This window comes from Mercurialis annua, linkage group LG5 (assembly GCF_937616625.2).
Source record: "Mercurialis annua linkage group LG5, ddMerAnnu1.2, whole genome shotgun sequence".
NCBI lineage: Eukaryota > Viridiplantae > Streptophyta > Magnoliopsida > Malpighiales > Euphorbiaceae > Mercurialis > Mercurialis annua.
Window position 1 is genome coordinate 8,890,229 of NC_065574.1, and position 20,855 is coordinate 8,911,083.

General features: G+C 32.8%; 2 protein-coding genes across 5 annotated transcripts; one reads left to right on the forward strand and one right to left on the reverse strand.

Annotated features, from left to right (window-relative positions):
• Positions 1-3,137: 3,137 nt before the first annotated feature.
• LOC126680843 (uncharacterized) lies at positions 3,138-7,357 on the forward strand. 2 transcript variants are annotated; one of them, XR_007641292.2, is made up of 6 exons: positions 3,138-3,325; positions 3,744-4,183; positions 4,276-5,010; positions 5,661-5,861; positions 5,949-7,004; positions 7,073-7,357. XR_007641292.2 is itself a non-coding variant. In XM_050376080.2 (5 exons), exons 2-5 carry the CDS (start codon positions 3,782-3,784, stop codon positions 6,132-6,134), a joined length of 1,524 nt encoding a protein of 507 aa, XP_050232037.1. In that variant the 5' UTR covers positions 3,138-3,325; positions 3,744-3,781; the 3' UTR covers positions 6,135-7,357. The 2 variants fall into 2 exon arrangements, 1 of the variants encoding a protein (XP_050232037.1); XM_050376080.2 differs by having other exon boundaries at positions 5,949-7,357.
• A 1,664-nt stretch (positions 7,358-9,021) lies between these two features.
• On the reverse strand, positions 9,022-20,118 carry LOC126680877 (peroxisomal ATPase PEX1). Of its 3 annotated transcripts, XR_007641294.2 has the most exons (19): positions 19,733-20,118; positions 19,458-19,631; positions 19,283-19,382; positions 18,395-18,877; positions 18,083-18,176; positions 17,427-18,046; positions 16,744-16,835; positions 15,257-15,330; positions 14,905-15,130; positions 14,101-14,194; positions 13,841-13,995; positions 13,445-13,669; positions 12,679-12,879; positions 11,591-11,716; positions 11,446-11,507; positions 10,730-10,847; positions 9,925-10,206; positions 9,725-9,836; positions 9,022-9,365 (listed from the first exon to the last, which is right to left on the reverse strand). XR_007641294.2 is itself a non-coding variant. In XM_050376136.2 (17 exons), the coding sequence occupies exons 1-17, from the start codon at positions 19,934-19,936 to the stop codon at positions 9,798-9,800; spliced, it is 3,405 nt and encodes a 1,134-aa protein (XP_050232093.1). In that variant the 5' UTR covers positions 19,937-20,118; the 3' UTR covers positions 9,463-9,797. The 3 variants fall into 3 exon arrangements, 1 of the variants encoding a protein (XP_050232093.1); XR_007641293.2 differs by having other exon boundaries at positions 17,427-18,176; XM_050376136.2 differs by lacking the exon at positions 9,022-9,365 and having other exon boundaries at positions 9,463-9,836; positions 17,427-18,176.
• Between the last annotated feature and the right edge of the window lie 737 nt (positions 20,119-20,855).

Consider the following 20,855-nt stretch of genomic DNA (forward strand, 5'->3'; position numbering starts at 1 on the left):
TTAATTATAATAGTGATTAATTAAATAACTAATTAGGTAATGACTATAAAACCTTTATTTAATACTAACCTGAAAAGGATTATTCGGTAAATTTGCCTGTCTCCCCCTCCCCCTCGGTACTTTTATATATAGTATAGATTTAGCGTTTTGGAGTTGTGCATAAATATTAAAATCTAATTAATACATACAAACATATCCAAAGTATCCCTAAAAAATGCATGTGTCATTTATACATAAAAAAAAAGGCTTCTCTCAAAACACAGCGTCAAACCCGCCTCATTTCTTACCTGTTGTTTTATTTTTATGAAAATTGGGTTTGATCTTTTATATTTTTGAGAAATAATGTTGTAATGTTGTAATCTGGAAAGGGTCTTCAGAGCTCTGATGCTTATATAGTCTTGAGGGGGTCTGTCCTTTCAGATATTGTTTCTTTTGTGATGGCTGATGCCTCAACTGTTTAGTAATGCAATTTTATTTTTAAAAAAATTATTTATTTTTATAATGTAAATATTTTAAAAAATCAAATAAAGAAAACTGTGTAGATATTATATGTAGTGAGGCTGAGCAGAAATCAAATCAAATAAACAATTTAATCAAAATTGAATTGAAATTTGTTTCTATTTGGTTAAAATAGTTCAAATAAACTAGCTTGAACATGAAAAAATTAAAAAGTATGACTTTCAATTGTAGTTAGATTTTTATCTTAGGTTAACCAAACTGAAAAAAAAAAAAACAAACATTAAAACAATATCATTTTTACTTTGAATATATAATGTGTGTGTATAAACCAATATATATAAATAAAATTAATAACTATAAATTTGATTATTACATAACCGGTTTTGTCGAAATTTAGTTAGGTATAAGAGGTGGAAAACGGAAAACAATTATACAAGTGATATTGAAGGAACTGTGCGGCTGCGAAGAGAATTGAGGAAGAAAAATATTTTGAAATAAATTTTTTTAATTTGTGAACTATTGTGTTGGTGTATATTTAATATATTTTATTTTTATATGTAAGAATAATTTTATTTTTTTATTTAAATTATTGTTGTTGTATTTTCATATTGTTTTGATTACTTACTCTGATAATTTCTTTATCTGATTCATTTGTTTTAAATATTTTGTACCTTTGTTGTTTTTTATTAGTATTACTACTATCATATTAACAAGTTATCAACATAATGTCAACATGATATCAACAATTAATGCTAATTTAGTCAAGATGTTTGTAAAATGAAAACATTGATTGATTTAGGCTTAATTATTTAAAAACCACCCACCTTGTAACTTTTTTTCATTTATACCATGACCTAGGAAAAATTTCAATTGTACCCTATTTTTGATTTTTATGTTTCATCTCTACCCTAATGAGTTGAATTGACCAATTTTCTTTAAAAAAAAAAATTAAATTAGTCCTTCATTTTTAACCTATATTCTAATAAAACGTTAAGGTTAATCATTTATGTATCTTGTTTTTAATATTTTTATTTTTAAATTAATTAAATTATCAAAAAAATTACTCTTGGGGTACAAACAAAACATAAAAATCGAAAATATGGTACAATTGAAAAATTTTCTAGGTCGTGGTATAAATGAAAAAAAAGTTACAAGGTGAGTGGTTTTTAAGTAATTAGGTCATTGATTTAAGTAAAAAACAATTAACATATTATCAAAAACATGTCAATAGCTCATCAATACAGTAATTTAAGACTAATTTTTTTTTCAATGATTGAAAAATCAACATGTTATCAACAGTATATCAACAACATGTCAACATAAAATTGAAAATCAAAAAAAGTTGAAATACTTATCAACATAATGTCAACAATAAATCAACAACGAATCAACATAAGGAATAAAATAAAACATAATTTTTTGAAAAACTGTGACAATTAACAAAATATCAACAAGAAATCAACAACATGTCAACATGATAATGCTAACATATAATTATCTAGTCTCGGTTAAATTTTATTTTATTTAGTTTATTTCACGGACAAAGTTATCTAATTTGCCAATTTTTTTAAAAAAAAAACAAAATTTTTCAATGTTAAAATCAAGGAAATACCAACTGATTATCAACATAAAATCAACAATAAATCAACAACACTGTAACATTATAATAATTCAACAATCAACCATCATCAAAAAATCGAGCTGCAGAATAAATAAACACAAAAATACAATCAAACACAAAAAAAAAATAAAAAATTATTCCATATAACTATAATTTTATATTATATAACATGAAATTAACATTATATTATTGAAATATAATCTATATACATGTTTAATGGTGAAAAAACAGTAAAACAATTGTAGATCTGAAAATAAAGAAGAAGAAAAAGAAGAAGAATGAATAAATTGTAGATCTGAAATCAAATAGATGACACGACGAGTAGAGGAGATTATGGCGTTGGCGAAGATGACAACAGAGACGATGATGAGAACGACGACAGAAGAGCGGAGGAATAGAGGACGGCGAAGCGGAAGACGACGGAACAGAGAAATAAAAAATGGTAAAGAAGAGAGAGGAATACCATGAGCTGAGAGGAAGAGAGAAAAATATGAGTTGAGAGGAAGAGAGAATTGAATGATGAGCAGAGAGAAAATAAATGAAATTATGATGATTGTGCTATTAGGGTTGAATATATAAGATCCGTATAAAATCAGCTTCGCGTATTTAGTAAGTGAAAAATATGACATGTATAAAAATAAACAATTAGCCAATGTAGATTGTTTGTGTAAAATATCCTAAAAATAACGAACTTCAATTGTAATTTTAAAACTTAATATATAAATTGTTATATTTTTTTACAATTTGAGACACCGATTAATTTATTGTCAAAAAATATTGACGTAGACACCGAAACAAAACATCGTTACGGCCTTCATATCAGTATTTATTAGCTAAAAAATTGATTGGTGTTTATAATTGCAAAAATACAAAAATTGGCGTCCAACTTTATCAAGACTAAAAAGTTGTGTTAGAATTGGAAATCATTTTAAATTTTGGTAATTTTTTTAGCAATTAAGCCAAAGTCTAAAAAATAGTGGTAGATTAGATACTGAGGTGGAAACATCCGATTAGTCCGATACTTGAACCGCCTCTCTCTTTTCTTAACTTTCACGAGATTGCACAGTAACCGTCCGATTAGGCGATTATCAAAAAAATCTCAACATAAATTCCGTTCCAAAAGGAATCCCTAATTTTATCAGTTTAATTCGATTTCAATCAAATTTTTGTTCTTCAGATTCTGGAGAAATAAAAAAAAAATTCATTCTCAAAGGCTGGAATTGCAAAAGAAAAACCCTATACAAGGTCAGTAATTTCTCTATCGTCGATTTAATTGTGTTTTTGTTTGTTTAATTGTGTGTTTTTGTACTGTACGTAATTAAATATTTTAAATAAAACCTTGATTTTTAGGGTTTACAGTGAATTATTTTTTTGGTTGTTTATTTCAATGTGGTTTCAAGGTTGCTTTGATTGCTATGTCTGTTGATTATTTTTTGGCTATTTATTGATTTTTTTTCCAGCGTTCTGTGTATTTCCCCGAATTTTAGATTAATTTAGGGTTTAGATTGAACTATCTTGCACTTTTTTTATTGGAATTATTTTGCTGTAATAATAATAATTTAATTTTTCTAGATTTATCTGACCTCCTTTAATTGGGACAGTTTTAATAGATTTTTATATTATTTAGATTTAGATCTAACTATTTTTGTTTTTGCTGTGGCAGATTGGTGATTTTTGTTTTGTTCTTTATTGATATTAATTATGAGATTCACAAAAGGGAGTAGAGTAGAGGTTTTTAGCACGAAGTACGTTCCAATGGGCGCTTGGCTTTGTGCTGAAATAATCAGTGGGAACGGCCATACTTATAGTGTCCAGTATGGCTGGTTTCCGTTGAATGAGGAAGAAGTAGTAGTGGAGAAAGTTGCTAGAAAGGTAATTAGGCCTTGTCCTCCTCCTGTGCAAGGGGAGGTCCGTTGGGTTCTTGGTGATCTTGTTGAGGTGTTTGATGATTGTTCGTGGAAAACTGCAAAAATTGTGAAAGCTATTGGTGATGATAACTTTTTGGTTAGGATACTTGGTTTGTCTAAGAGTCTGCTGGTTCATAAATCTCATTTAAGGGTTCGGCAGTACTGGCAAGATGGTGAATGGATCGTAATTGGGAAGGTATTTTGTCTTATCTTGCTTGCAGTTATTAAATATTCTAGCAGTTCTGTTTTTGTTCATTGTCTAATTTTTATTTTTATTTTTGAAAACAGGGTAAAGAAATCAGTGCTAAACGACAGAAAATTGGAAAGTCAAAGCAATATGTTGGAGATATGTATTTTCATGGGGAGAAAAATATCGAAAATCAAAACTCACATATGGTTTCAACAAGGACATTGAAGAGAAAATTATCCGTAGGCTCGTATGAACCTGAAGCTCATCTGGTTTACGCTCCAAAGAGGAGACAAATTGAAAAAAGAGTTAGTTATCCACAGACAAACTCAGTGATTCCTTCTCCAACTTTTGAAAAGGTAGATTCAATTGTTGATCCAAATGTAAATTTTGGTGAAAAAATTGTGTGCTCATCTTTTAATATTGCAACAGCTGAGTTTTCTAGGATGGATGCAGGTTGTGGAAGTGATAGTTCTCTTGTAGACTCCACAATTTCTGTGCAGGATGATAGTTGTGCATCGTCTGTTGGCAGCTGTAGTAATAGTGCAATAGGTTATGATGCTCATAACTTGCCTTTAAGTTTCTCTTCACAATATACTGACAATTTAGGGGATTACTGTAGTGATGCTGAATCATCTTCTGGAGTTGATTATGTCAGGGAAGGATGTTTCTCTTTCAATTTGCAATTGGGGGTAGAATTCCGTAAGTCAGAACAACAGAAATATTGTTCTATAGTTGAGGATTTATATGCTTCAGGGCCTTTGAGTTGGGAAGACGAAGAAAAATTGACAAATCTTCGTCATATGCTTCATATTTCAGATGACGAACATTTAAAGGTGATAAAAAATTTGATATCTGCACATAGTATGCTTGCTTTCAGCTGACTTAGGGACTTCTCTTTCTACTGTCATTATTATATTAACTCACTGATATTAAGATGTTGTAAATTGCTAATGGCATTAAAGAATTGTACAATCTAGTTCTTACTTGTCTAGATATTGAAAGTACAAATTTTCACATTCTATTCATATTCTTTATCATCCTTCCCTTTCCTTTATTATATGTATTGTTTAGCTATATGGATTTCAAATTTCATTTTGCGTAAATTTTACTGTTATTTAAGTTGTGGTTTTCTAATGCGCTGTATCTTTGGCATTCTCCTCTTGTTTAGCTCGTTAAATCTTTCATCTGAGAAGCAAGTGGTTAAAATAGGGTGATGCTTGAAACAACCCTTGGAGGCTATCCATCTTCAGACTTTAATGATCAGAAACCTTCATTTACTACTAGATTATACCCTGAGGTTATTTTTTTTAAAATGATGGAAATATTATTAAGATGAATCTTTTTTAAAACAATCTCCTATATTACCTCATATGAGGTGAGCATTTGCTAGGTTATTGATGCCATTTTTTGCTTTTGACATAATCAATTCTGTGGGATTTTTGTTAAACCTTTTTAATATCCCATGATGTATGATGTCTAGCAGCATGTGGAGTTTAAGCTGATGAATAAGCTGCTTCACCAGCTCCATACCATGGCCACTGTTGGGGGCTTGCGTATCTTGTTTGTAGAGGCCTCATGTTGGAGGCTTGCTGCCTTGTTTGCAAAGGCCTTAAAGATGACGATTCATTGGGTTATTCTCATAGTGGTTGTAAACCAATGGTTGTATCTGGCTGCCTGGCCTTTGGTATGATCTTTTTCATTATCATTTATTAAGCAAAGCCACCTGCAAGTTTTATTTATTAACAAGAAACTAATGTGTTCATGCAAGTAGATGGTTTGTACTTTTTCCTTCGGACTAAAGCAAAGGAATTCAAACTATGAAACAGAGAAGCAAGCTGCTGCCTTTCATGTTCCAATGTATGAGGGCCGTTGCTATTCCTGTGGTTTGCTATCTGCACTCCTTATAGTTTATAAAACAATTTTGTTTTTGATATTCATTTCAGTGATAATGTTTTAAACTCTTGTCTGGTTGGTATGCTGAGGAGTTTTATGGGGTAGAATTATTCAACTACTGTATCCAGGACATTCCATGAGGACTGTCCAACGCTTGTAGTGTTTGCTTACAAAAGTTTCCACTTTACTTTTAGACGACGGAGAGTTATCTATACTTGATTACTTGCTGAAATTCTCGTCTCAAGCAGCCATGGTGATTTTGATGATTTTGCTTTCTAAAAAATATTGATAGTCATTATCTGAGTTTGTTTTATTGACCAGAATTTGTGAAATTTATTTTTTGGCTCCTTAAGATATAAAAATAATCGTAGTGATGCAATCAGCTATTACAAATTATCCATTCTCTATAATTATTTTGAAACATTATGGTCTTGCTTTGGTGATTTGTTTATATGTTCAAGTTATATGGCTTGGTTTAAAAATTTCAATCTACGGTTTGGTCTATAAACCTTACATTGTTGTAATTGCCATTTTTTGATAATCTAGGGGCCAAGATCAATTAAAAAAGCTTATCTTTTTCGTGGATGTCCTTGATATGATTTTTGTGAATTTCTAATTTTGTACAAAGGGTTTCAGTCCGCCAGCTCCAACAATGGAATTCATGTTTGTGATGTCCGCTCCTGTGTGTCTGTATCTGTCTCTATGTCCTCTGGGATAACAATGTAATAGGTTATACACATTGTTATCTTGTATTTGCCATGCCCAAACATAGTGTTGCAGTGATGACTTAAATTTTAAATTATTTTAAATGTTTTAAGTAACTAGCTCAGGAGACTCCATTTATACTGTACGTTGAGACTTCAGATGCTTAAAAGATGAGGATCTATACATTAAAAATGTTGGCTCTGTGACTTGCCGGTTTCTTCTGGTGTCGGTAAGTATGTGATCGATCTGATTGTTTACTTTGATATTGTGTATCATCTGAAACTAATTGTGGTGCAGTTTGTGATATCGTTATTTCACCTTCTGTTCATTGTGGCAATGGATCCTCGACAAAGAAGGGAAGTATACCAGGGCCATGTGCTTGTGGACACCTTCCTCGAAGGAGCTATTGAGTTTACTGGTCCAAGAGACATTTTCATTATTTCATTTGAGCAATTTGTTTCTGCTGCAGTAAGCTGTATTGCCATGTTGTAAGAGTATTGTTGTATTGAGATTGTTAAAGTGAGAATTGGAGCTTCTTGTATTGATATCTTCATCTTGCGCACTAAACTTATCTTTTCAGTAGATTTACGTTGCAATGATCTTTATTCTTAAATGCTGACTTATGTTTTCGTTAATATCACTGTTTTTGGGGTTAATTGCAAATTTCTACACGAATTTTACCCTAATTTGCAGTTACAACATAAACTTTGAAACTTGGCAATATTAGTAACTAACTTTACACTTTTGGCAAATCGATATATCAAACACGAAAAACACTAACGTGGACATTGTAATATACCGCCATGTATCGTTGCGTGATTGGTTGGTGTACCAATTTGCCAAAAAATGAAAGTTGGTTATTAACATTGTCAAGTTTCAAAGTTTATGTTGTAATTGCAAAATAAGATAAAGTTCGTGTATGTATTTGTATTTGCAATTAACTCCTGTTTTTGCAATGCTATTTTTGATTCACAAGGGAAAAGAAGTATAGTTAAGTCAATTGAAACATATACAATTAAGTTTTTTTTTTTAGAATATAATATAATGAACTTGAAATACTATTGATTTAGATTCAACACAATAAATTTAAGTGTAAAAATTGTGACCAAAAGTATGAAATTTTTGACAAAGTTGTGTGTCCTGTTTTGAAAACTAAAAATTCTCGAAAACTCATAAGAAAATATTTCGGGATGTTTCTGTTAATAAGAAAAACTAAATAGTTACAAAAGAGATTTAAAAAGTCCTAAACAAATTTATCTTCTTACTTTGGATTTAATTGTATTTGATTTATTTTTTTAATCGGCATAAATATATAAGTAAAATTTAATATATGTAGTAAAATTAGTAGGGGTGTACATTCGGTTAAACCGAATTGACTGAACCAAAATTTTTGGTTTTTTTAAAAACCAAACCGAACCAAAACTCTGGGAAAAATTATTTTTTCAAATCGAACCGAACCGAGGTCGGTTATTTCAGTTCGGTTTACGTGTAAAAGTGACTGAAATGTTTTTACTCTAAAAACTGAACCGAACTGACTAACCGAAATTATTCTACTTTTTCAAACTGAACCGAACTTAATTTATCGGTTCGGTTCGGTTATTCGGTTTCGGTCGATTTTTGCACACCTCTAAAATTAGGGTTAATGTCAAAAAAAATTACGAACTTTATACGTTTTTTTATTTTAATCACACAGTAAAAATTTCTCATTTTCATGTATGAACTAACACTTTTTCTCAAATTCATGCACGGTGCTGAGGTGGCATTCATTCATTGGTGTAAAATAACCACCACCTTGTCAAATTACACCAATGGAGCCGTGACACCTATGCACTGTACATGAATTTGAAGAAAATGGCAATTCGTGCATAAAAATGAAATAACTAAACTGCGTGGTTAAAATGAAAAAACGTATAAAGTTGATAAATTTTTGTAACATTAATCCTAAAAAATATAAATATATTTCTATATTTTATTTATTTACAATTTTTCTCTATGTTTTATGTCATTCATTTTATAAAAATGTCGGTTTCTCAGTGTCCGTTTTGTTCCGTATCGTTTCTCTTTTTTGTTTCCATGCTACCTAGGGGACCAGTATAAAGGATTTCAAAATATTCATAACATTAAATAGATTGTTAATTCAATTTATTGAGGTATCAGAAATTTCAACTATTACTGCTGCTGCTCTTTAACAATCTCAATTTATAAATTTTTTTAGATTCCAACGTAAGCTATGAAGATTGAGAAAATTGTAACAGGTGAGAATCCCCTTTCAAACATTTTGCATAATTTTTTCCGACAATAAATACCATGAATTTATAGAAATATTACAATCTCAATATAATTTTGTCAATGCAGATATGGTACGTCCAGACACAAAATATTACTATAATTTTTCAGCTGGAGAGAGCTTGCCAAAGTAGGCGATGAATAGGCAAAATATTGATTGGCAGAGAAGAGCTGAAGCTCGGACTGCTGCTTTTCTTTCTAACCATCAGCTGCCAAGTTTGTCTTTAGATACCATTTGATATTGTTCTCTAGTAATTGCTACAATTACAGTTCTTGCTCCATAGGTACATCTTCAATTGATTTCCTAATGAATAGCATAAATATTTCTCACAGTTTATACAAATTTCATGCACAATGCAACTAATGGCTATAAACTTATCGAACCAAACAAGACTCGGTAGTTGACCAAGACAGGCAAGAACCTTGGTTAATACATCATAATATTGGAATTCTTTTAAAGTTTATTTGCATTGAAGACAAAAAAATAAAAAGATCTATACATTAAGCTGGCCATGTTGATATGGGAGCATTGGTTAACTAATAAAAGGGAGAGTGAAATTTATGTAAATCAAAATCTACTCGGTGTAGAGGTTAAAGATATAGAGCAACTATAAATATGTATACTTGTTCAAATCAACATGGGAACACAGCCTTGTGGCTTACCTCCGATACCATGTTAAACCCGCTCATGTGCCAGCTCATCAATGGATTTGACCAGCAGTATTCTGATTATTTATCAAGCTAGAGTTGCTCGTTTGCCTTTTGCATCTCTTGACTGCAAAACAAAGAAAACTTTATTGCTGCTGAACTCAATCTAAAGTTGACCAAATAGAAGAATGAATTATAAGAGGCAAATCAGGAACCTGGGCAGCAGCAGATTTTTTTGAGTCCAGAAACTGGCTGTAAATACCATACAGTCTCTGCTTCTCAGATTCGGAAATAGATGGTCTTGCTTTAGATGCGACAGACTTCAACACAGCATCAGTGATGACTGGCATTCTCCCAGGTTCCTTGCTGTCTGAATTCAGGTGTTCGTGAACTGCAGCAAGCTGAGCATCTGAAAGAAGAGCTTGAAGATCAGCTCCGCTAAATCCTTCCGTCATATAAGCTATGGCGTCTAAATCAACATCACTGGCCAATGGCAGCTGCATCAATAAAATGGAAATATGAAGAATGCAAAAAGATGGCAATTTTTTTGCAGTGCTAGCATCAAGCAAAATCCGCTATTCTTAACTACAACCCATCGAGATGATCAATAAATAACATTTGAAGTCTCAATTCAAAGATGTAAGGAATAAGTTGATTGATTAATACACTGAGATTGCTACTCTAACATATAATGCTTAATGCTTTTAAATTCTTGTGAGGATCTTGCTTTCCTAGAAAGATGTGAACGTTCCTAAATTCCTCAAGGACCATTAGAGACTAGTACAGTGACCAGAGGAACGGCCTTTCTAAATTCCTCAAGTACCATTTGAGACTTGTACACTGAGCATTACACCTTCTTACACTTAATTTTGCATAGACTTTTTGTACAGGAAAAACACATGATTAGATTAAAAATCATGAAGAATAGAATGACAGCATGAAGAACTGAGTTCGAAGTTTAACAAAAGAAAATAGAGAGATAATGGAAAAGAAAAGGTAAAGCTCGGCTGTGCAACTAACCTTTCTAGAAAGAACCATAAGGATGTCTGACCTCTCCTGCGGAGATGGAAAATCGCAGAAAATAAGGCGATCTAGCCTACCAGGTCTCAGCAATGCAGCATCGAGTAGATCTGGCCTACTGCTTGACAAACATCAGAAAGAAAACAAGTGCAGGTGTGAGGTCCAAACAGAGAGAAGATGAAATTTCAAGTAAACTACTCAACCTAGAGTAGTCAATACCTAACAGAAATTCAGAAAAGGACATTTAATACTAGTATGATCTTTGCTTTCACAAAATGACATTTTTATATCCTGCTTTAATTTTTATTGAACCACTTTAAACTTATAAATGTTCAAACAAAGAGATGGATCTACATCATCTGTCTTGAAAAGTCCTTTCCGCAAAAAACATCACCCTCTTCCATAGTTTAGTATGGCTGGAACTTAAATTCCATGCACATCTTCCCACATACATTGATGCTCATGGAAAATTCATCTTTTGATTAATCAAAGGGCATTACATTTTAATACATGAAAAAATAAAGTTGACTTTAACACATTAATCACATGAGGGGAGGGACTGAATTTTTTGCCCCTAACTAGGTCCCTTTTTTAAACAAAATTTACAACATATGCATGCACTGTCAATCACATCTTTCTCCTTAAATTAGTGTTAAGTAATTAGGTGTCCGGAGAAACTGAACATAGCAAAACACTAACTATAGAAAGATACTAACCTTGTAGCAGCAAACACAAAAACACCAGTTAATACTTCAACCCCGTCTAATTCGGTGAGAAACTGAGAAAAGGAAGGAAATTTATAACAATTACCCAATTCTAAAATAATGGAAAACAAGACAAAATAAGAAATTTGAAACTAACTTGATTGACAACACGATCAGTTACTCCAGTATTATCATGCCCCCGTTTTGGCGCAATCGAATCAAACTCATCAAAAAAGAGAAGACATGGAGCTGCAGCAGTGGCTTTTGAGAAAATATCACGAACCTGGGATCAAAGTAAGGGGATAAAACAAATATTAATCTAATTTCCAGAAAGAAACACTCTAGATATGATACATTGATACTATGGTTGCAACTGGTCAATCCCATGATTAGTTGCCTAGCAGTAAAATGAGTCTTCATAAATTTAACTGTCGCTAATGGGTGTTTATCTCTTATTTTTCTGTTTGATTTCAAAAGAATTAAAATGAATTTTTTTAAGGCTTACAAGTTCTGTCAAATACCCTGACACCGAAACAGTAAGGAAAGAAAAGGGATAAACAACCCACACAATATTTGAAATGAATACAAAATTTAACATAAATACTAAGAAACTTAAATCAATTAAAGAAGTAAAAGGATTGTGAATTTGACTGTTCGAAGAAGGCATTGGTAATTCAGAATTCCACCTCTGGGCATTTAAATAAATAGACTTATCTATCTATATATGTGTGTGTTTTTGTTTTTGTATAATACAACGATCGCACAGTCTTCTATCTTGTATTGAGCATAAGTACGTGGTGAGTATCCTAGTCCATCCATGCACTTCAACATTTGTGACGCAAAATTTCCATATCAGAATAAGAGCAGGCCATACATGTTTGGATTGACACGGTTTGAAAGTAAGATTGTTTTACCTTTCGGCCAAACAATTAGACTACTCAACAGTTGGTTTAGTTCCAAATTGCTAAACCCAGACTTTGGCAAAATTGCGGCCTATTTATTACAAAAATGTTAACATCTACTATTCCTGTCAAACATTTGCTATACATGGCTTGATAATATTCAGAATCATACAGAAAACAACCTCTGCAGGTCAAGGGATGTCTAAAGAAAGCATATAGCAATCAACAGTACAGTGAATTAAAGCTAGGCATTTGTACATCTGTGAATTTTATTAAAAATAATGATATAGCAAAAGACAAAAAGCATCAGGCACAAAAATTAAGCAATTTCTATCTTACTTACAGCTTGCTCAGAAGCACCAATATACTTGTTTAACAGCTCAGGCCCTTTAACTGATATAAATCGCAGTGAACAAGCAGCAGCAGCAGCACCAACAATGTGCGTCTTGCCACAACCAGGAGGGCCATATAAGAGAACATTAGACCGCAACCTTAGAGGAGCACGAGCAAAAATATTTGGGAACTTTGCAGGTAGTTCAATCATCTGTGTTGATGTAAGAAGTTCCTTTACTTCAATAATAAAACAAATGACATGGCAAAGAAAAGTAACAGGTTCTTACAGCATAAATGATCTAGATAGCACGGAAACGACACGAAATGGATACGGGGAAACGGCATTTTCTCAAAATAAAGGACATGAAATGTGAGGGGAACGTGTAAATAATAAAAATATAGGGATATATTTATAAAAAAACTTATTTAAATATTTATGATAATTAACAAAATAAATCATTTAAATATATTAAAAATATAAAATTTTATAAATATATAAAAAATATAATATAATTCAATAAAAATAAAAAGAATTGATGTATTGTCGGCAATGTGAATATAAAACTTGTGGGTAACCAATTAGATTTTTTTATCTGTGGGTAATTGTTTTAATTTTTTTACAACTTTTAAATTTTGATTATTTACCAGAACGGCACGAAACGTTTTATACGAGTGTCCGAGAGTTTCCGGTTTCCGAAACGGGAAATGGCACTTTGTCGAAGTTTCCGTGCTTCCAAGTGATCTATATATTTCAGACAAATAACTGTAAGTAATACCTCTTTAATAGCATTTCTTATGTCCTTACGACCACCAACATCATCCCACCCAGAGCGACCACTTTCAGGAGAAGATTTAGTAATATCACGCATGGCAACCGGCAGGAAGTCATGCATTGCCTGCGAAAAATCATCCCTGACTAAAGTGGGTACTTCATGATTTTCAAGACGAGAGGGCAAAAAGCGGCCTATAGCTGCATGTACACTTCTATCGACCAATATTTCCTGATACAAATGAAATGAACTCATTAGAAAGTTAGAAAATAGATATTCAGATGTTTTCAGGTCATAAATAAAGTAAATTCTTTTCAATTACATGATTAAATCTATTCCATTTCCAAGAAAATGAAAAATAATAGAGCCTTATTGCATTCTAATTTATAAGTGGACAAATACCAGATCATATGCATCATAACCATCGCACTTGGAGGCTACATCTAGCAAGATATCGTCTGGACATCGAAGTGATCGTCTGTGAATTTCGTGTCTTAGAATAGCCTGGCGTTCTGACGCAGCAGGAGCAGGCAGATGCACATGGAAGTCAAACCGCCCTGGTACCAACCAGCACAATAACAGAATGACCAACATACGAGAAAAGAAAACATTAGCAGTAAAGCTCTACTATGAAACTCAGTGCATAAAAAACAGAGACAAACCCGAGGAACTCAGTGACTGAGGAATGCTCTCCAGAGTCTGCACAGAAGCTATAAAGGCAACAGGACCAATTCCACATGAGCCTTTCCTTTTCTCCTGTGCAGTACCATTTTAATTAGCCGACTGAGGATTAAGGACATTAAAAATGAAACTTTCATCATTGCTAAGATTTGGAATCAGAAAACATGCATCTTCAAAGAAAGCACAAAAACAGGAAAAAAAATCATATTACATGATGTTTTGCACTGATAGATGCATTAATACAATATACACCATCAAACAGTTTAGTAGAGGCCAAAATATGGCTATACGAAAGGCATAAAAAAGCAAGAGGAACATCAAACATATTTTTTCCATGCAAAATGGATTGCTATGACCTAACCAATTAGTTCCAACCAGACCCCATTTTGGTGCGAGTATAGTCATGTTATGACCTTTTCTAGACTTACATCAAAAGAAAGTCAATAACAGACCATAAAATATGCTCAGAAGGTAGCAAATTATAGTTTAACAATTCTCTAGATTTATGCTTAGAAATGTTTCTCTAAAAAGGTTTCACTTGAATTATATCATTTGCTAATAATTCTTATTAAAAGCAGTTCATAGATCCAGAAAAGGGAAGTTTCATTTTTTAGATATTCATAATAATAGCGTTTCACCCGGCTTATAAAAGATTAAAATAACTAAGCATTATCAACAAAACCAACTAAATGAACAACATAAATTAAAATGCACTTGAAAGTCACTAAACTGCAGTCCTACCATCTCACTACTTAACTGACTAACAATAATAATGAAGTTCTTACTCCATATTCATCCATAATGTCGGTGATATATTTTGTGAGAGCAACCACAGAAGTAGAAGATTGAGGTGGTCCTTCTGAGTCGGAAGAGGATGAGATAATTGTATCTAGATCATCAAATATGATGAGAGATGGTGCATGATCTAAAGCTTCAGATATATAAGCAGAAAGTGCTTGACGAATAGTTGAGGCTTTTTCCAGAGCAAGCTGAGAGCAGCCTACAAAAACACTATATCATAGAATAATTAGTTATATTTGACAACCAATCTTTTCCTTCCATGCCCAACCACAGTTACATCTGTTCCCAAGGATCAATATTTAAAGAGTAAGAGAGATGAAAAGTGGAATTGCTTACATGTGTGCTAAGACATCTTGATGTTCTTCAAGAGATTTTGCAACTGCCCTCGCTAGAATAGTCTTTCCAGAACCCTGATGCAAAACATAATATCATTATCATCTCCGTTTTTGAGAAGTCGAGATAGTAGTAAATGGCAAGAGGGACCAATCTGTATGCAAGAGCGAATTGTTAAATAAAAGATGTCTAGATGTCCAATACAGTTGAGCTTCTACATAACAAATTACTGCCCAATAAACCAAATCAATTTATTAAGACATTTTATATCTCAAAGAACAACAGTGCATTCCCCCTTAAGAGCCTTCACAGTCCCAAATAAGTAAACAGATCCATGCCAAAAGAATCTTATCGATGTATTTGACTCATAATGATTGGATTTTGGAACAATGCAACTAACTTCGCCCTTCAGTTCGATTTTGATCCGTTAATCTTTGACTAATTAAAGCATAATCATGTACTTGAACTGATCAGATGAATAAATAATTAGCGAGTCTCTTAAAATTATACAATATGCTCATTTCTCCTCTTTTCTACAAATGATAAGTATGATACAGTTAAATAAATGATCAACATGAGAATTGTTGGATCCTATCAAAAAATTAAACAAACATAAGACATTATTTTGATCAAATTTAATATATTTTTTCGGAACTATCATCAATATAGATACTAGTTTAGCATCTTAAACATTTTATACTCTTCTAAGTACTGAGTTGAGCACCACGATCTGATCTCCCTGTGAACTAACTTTGGTAGTTAGACACAGGACATGCGAGTCCTAGGAGCTTAGTAATTTGACAAGGGTGTTAATTTAAGGGATAAGGATGAAAATTTTGATCATTAAGAAAAAACAATAAACACTTAAACGGCTGGCAAGGCTGCAATCTATGTTATTAAGCACGCAACAAAAGTTATCAACTGACACAGGTAATTTGACAATTAGTGGCTGCCAAGAATTTTTTTGTGATATGAAAATGGTAATCCTATATTGAATTCTATGTGGAAATGTGCTCGGAAAGAAATGATAAATAAAATTAATTTTCAAAACACATGAATGTGATAAGGTATGACAATAATAATTGTCGAGCAAAATATGAAGACAGCTATCTTTCACTGCATTTTAATACTCTTATATGTCCGCTATATCATTCACAAATCCAATGCACCAGCACTTTTCAATTCATTAAATAGTGAATATCCATATTCTAGCGAAGTTTCTTATTTGCATAAAAAGAAAGTATCATTTAGTAATAAAGTAATTTCACATCTGAATATCTTTAGAAACAAGTGTTGAATTGCAGATGCATTGTATAACACGTAAAAGTTTCTACATAATTGTAGATCTGTTTCACATATTGCAGTTAAAGCACCCATGTGAGAGTTCCCACTTATGTCCATGGCATTTATATGTTGTCAATAGTAAGCTCTAATTCTAGCCATATATTAAACATACGAATACACAATTACAATTAAAAGAGAAAACTTACATGAGGTCCATATATCAGAACATGTCCAGGTAGAGGAAGATTATAAGTGCCAAGCAGCACCCCAGAAGTGAGAGACAACAACGCTATGGTCCCTGCAGATACATGAAACTGGAACATCACGGAAACCACAGAGCAGGAAGAGAAGTAAAGATTGTGCAAGCCAATTATTCATGTAAGACATAAGTTGTTTTGCAATGTTGAAAGTTCAACTGAAGAAAAGAAAGAAAACAAAAGAAATGGTAAGTAGTATGAACACTTCATTCGGTCAATGTTTTGCGTTTCGAAAACATATCGGAAACTTGGCGTTTCAGACTTGTAACCTCATTTTTAACATAAGAAACCTTAGAATAACAACGTTTTTCCGTGTCGAAGTGTCAGTTTTCTATTGATGCTGCATAGGCTATATGGCACAACACATTAGCAAATGCAATTAATTCGTAGACAAAAAGTAATGTTATGTAAACGCAATTAATTCGTAGACAAAAAGTAATGTTATGTAAGCATGACATCAACACAGAACCATTGTATGCTAAAATCTCAAATTAAGCTTTCTGATGTACCAGTTGTTGTGTATGCGTGCTTGTGAACAAGTATAGACAGAACAAATCAGTCTAAGCATGACGAATGTTCAACTGAGAGCTACAATAAATGAAGTGTAAGGATTTTTAGAGAGAAATACCTACTGTTAATTACATCAGTACTAGCAGTTCCCATCCAGCTCAAAGATGATAAATTTTCACTAATTACTTTGTCGGAGTTTCTCTCCTTGATTGCATACAGGGAGACAGGATCACCCAACTTCAGTTTTCCATACAACCCATGACCTCCTAAATTGTCCGTTATGCTTTCATCAAAAGGAAGCTTGTATGAGATAACTTGTGTATCATGCAGAGATTCCTCAGAAATAGTCAGCACAAAAAGAAATTCAAGCGGTAATTCACCAGTGCTTTTTGTAATCTGGGGCAATCCATTTGAATTAGATGTTGCATGTACTTCAAAATTCCTATCAGATTCCACACTACATTCATTTACTGCAAAGTGAAGTATAGTCTCTTTTCCTAAAATTAATGACTTAGCTTCAGATCCAGCAGTTGAAGCAATAGCATCAAGTTGTGCAGTAAACCAAGCTTGCAGAAGTCTTCTTAATCCTTTCCTATTATCAGATTGATTTTCATCTTCTTTGCGAGGAGAGTCATATGAAAAAGCTGCAATAATTTTGTCATGAATTGACCAGTCCGTGGTTCCTATATAAGAGACTGAGCCAGATCCCGAAACAAAGTTTTTTGGCTTTTGAATTCTATGGTTATTGAGCACTTCTAAATTATAATTATCAATAGCCTTATCTAGCCCAAGCATCTTAAAGTGGCAAGGAGAAAGTGATAGGGAGGCAAAATCCTCCTTCAAATCCATGCTGCATATCTTTAAATAAACCCCTGAGACGCAAGAGAACAGTCTCAGTCTGGAAATTAATAATACAAATGAGAATCAAAACCAAAATGCTGAGCTATGCATATCTAAGAAAATCTGATGTAAATCAGTTAACATTCCTCCAATGATGTTTATTAAAACATATGCAGGACCAAAACTAAAATTGATTTGCGTTGAAATCATTGAGAGTAACATAGCGTTGAAATCATTGAGAGTAACATACATGAGTGCAAGCTTGCTCTCAAATAGAGACGAAGAGACCGTGCTATCATTAGATGTCCTTTTGCCACTGAATCTGAAACTAAAATGCGAACAAATGCTTGGCGACATTCCTTCTTGTCAGATGAAATATCATTTTTGAATTCCTTGGGAGCAGAAGAGTTTTTCGTTCTTAAATCATCACTCTCCTCTGTCTTTATATTCTCTTTTGGTGACACTTTTGGCACAACGGTGACCAACTGACAAGCGTCCAATGAAAATCTTGTGGCAGTTTCAGGATGCACATAAGCAACGGAAGTGAGCACCACACCAAGCTCAGCACCTTTAACTTCACTTTTGTGAAACAGTCTTCTATCTGAATCCTGAAGACGCAAGAGTGCCTTTGTACCAATGAACTCATGACTAGATGCTCGCAGATTCTGTTTGTTTAAATCTGTTTTGCGTCTCTTAGGAGCAACTGCAACTTCAGTTCCTGGCACAAGTTGAACTGAAAACAACCTCACACGTCAGTCACAACTCGCAACTCCAGTAAGATATGCAATCAGAAAACATTCTGCAACAAACATGCTACACAAATTATAAAGTAACATAACTTAAAGAGCAATAAACTGCATTGATGAAACATAATAGCATAAAATAAAAGAGGCACGGAAAAATCCAAGAATTGGAAAGCACAGTTGGCCCCAAAATACGTGAGAAGCTACTAAATATGCTATTATGTTGTAAATGCTATCATGCTGCGAAAAGTTAGTGCATGCGCACGACGAAGAAGATACAGCCAAAATCAAAGAGGATCAGACCTACACCGCAAGGACTGCAATTTTTACTTTGTTATTTAACTTAGTAATACAAAAATTAACATAATCGAAGAGTCACACAGAAATAATCTTACCCACCGCTTTCTTGGGATCTGTAGAAACCACAAGAAATGTGACGATGGTACGGCCATGCAGCCACAACGGAAATCTCATTGTTTCATGAACAATCCTGACCTGTTACACAGCAAAAACAATCACATGAACAAACACTTGGAGAATAATATTCAAACCTAACTACCAAAGAAATACCTGATTCAAAATAACAGCCTCAGCTTGTTCAGCATTAAGTTCCATAACTTCCCAATCATCTTCACTACTAGGCTCTATCGTAACCGAACCAGCACTAGCCACATTAGGAACCGCTCTAATTTTAACTCTGATACCGTCCGGCAGCGAAATACAATCCGCAAATTGCCTAGCAATCTTTATTCATAAACACAAAGCCAAAAACAAACTGAATAATTCTACGAAAATAAACATAAATATTCAACAAGACCGATAAAAAAAGAGAGAGGAATCAGTACTTCGATTGCTGAGGTGGAAGAGGTGGCGCCGGACCAAGCGACGAGCCAGGGGCGGTGGCTAGAGGAGGAAGATCGGAGCTCGAGAGTGAGAATTTGAGAGTGAAATCCGCCGGGTCGAGTGGATTCTAGGGTTTGGATGAGCTGAAGCGGGAGTGAAATGAAGCAATTTTCTACTCCGGTGACATGTTTTACTTCAAATTCCATTGAGAAAAAGTAACTGAGAATGAATTATCAGAGAGGAGAGTGTTTTAGTGAGGATGAACTGTCTGTGGAGTGATTAAATTGAAGCTGACAGTTAATGGTATTCATAACTTTTATTGGAACCGCGAAATGTGACGCCAGAAGAAGATAAAGTTTAACTGAATTTTTTGCATTTTTGCGTTTCTCGATGTGTTTCGGTGAATGGACTGAAATTGGCAAAAGGTACTGATAGCCCTCCAAATTGTAATCGATGAAAATTTATACTGTCATATTCTATTTTGATACAATTTGATTCTTAAACTTGTAACATCAATACAGATCAGCCAAACCAAAATATAAACTAATTTACACAGAATTTATGATTTTAAAAGTCGGATTGCACCAAATTAATTTAAAAGTATAAATATGAGTAAATTTTTATGAGGCTCTTCATGTATGTGATAATTTATAATTTTGTCTCTTTTATTTGAAAATTAAACGATATGACCTCTCATGTTTGTTCTCATCAATGATTTAGTTTTTCCGTCCATTTTTAAAACTAGTCAACCAATTTAAAGGATTATATTAAAAAAAATTGGCTTTCTATTTTTTTTATCAACGATTTCGTCCTTTATTTTTGAAAATAAATTTATCTCTAAAAAACTTAACTCAGTTGACTAACATAAAAAATAGATGGAGGGACCAAACCATTGACAAAAATAAAAATGATAAATTATATCATTTAATTTTTTAAACAAAATAAATAGAATAATTTCCTTTATAAATGTTTATCAATCATAGCTTGAAGATGTTTCAAATTGTCATAACTATTTAATCTTAAAAATATATTTTTTAATTTAAACATCAAATAATTAACACTTAAAAGGATATTAAATTATTTAAAATTGATAATAATGATACAAATTTTTTAGTAAATTTATTC

Coding starts and splice junctions, on each gene's coding strand:
- LOC126680843 (XM_050376080.2), top strand. CDS start 3,782: ATGAGATTCACAAAAGGGAGTAGAGTAGAGGTTTTTAGCACGAAGTAC. Junction 4,184..4,275: donor AATGGATCGTAATTGGGAAG/GTATTTTGTCTT, acceptor TTTTGAAAACAG/GGTAAAGAAATCAGTGCTAA. Junction 5,011..5,660: donor CAGATGACGAACATTTAAAG/GTGATAAAAAAT, acceptor GATGTCTAGCAG/CATGTGGAGTTTAAGCTGAT.
- LOC126680877 (XM_050376136.2), bottom strand. CDS start 19,936: ATGGAATTTGAAGTAAAACATGTCACCGGAGTAGAAAATTGCTTCATT. Junction 19,632..19,732: donor CTTCCACCTCAGCAATCGAA/GTACTGATTCCT, acceptor TTATGAATAAAG/ATTGCTAGGCAATTTGCGGA. Junction 12,880..13,444: donor TAAGAAATGCTATTAAAGAG/GTATTACTTACA, acceptor ACATCAACACAG/ATGATTGAACTACCTGCAAA.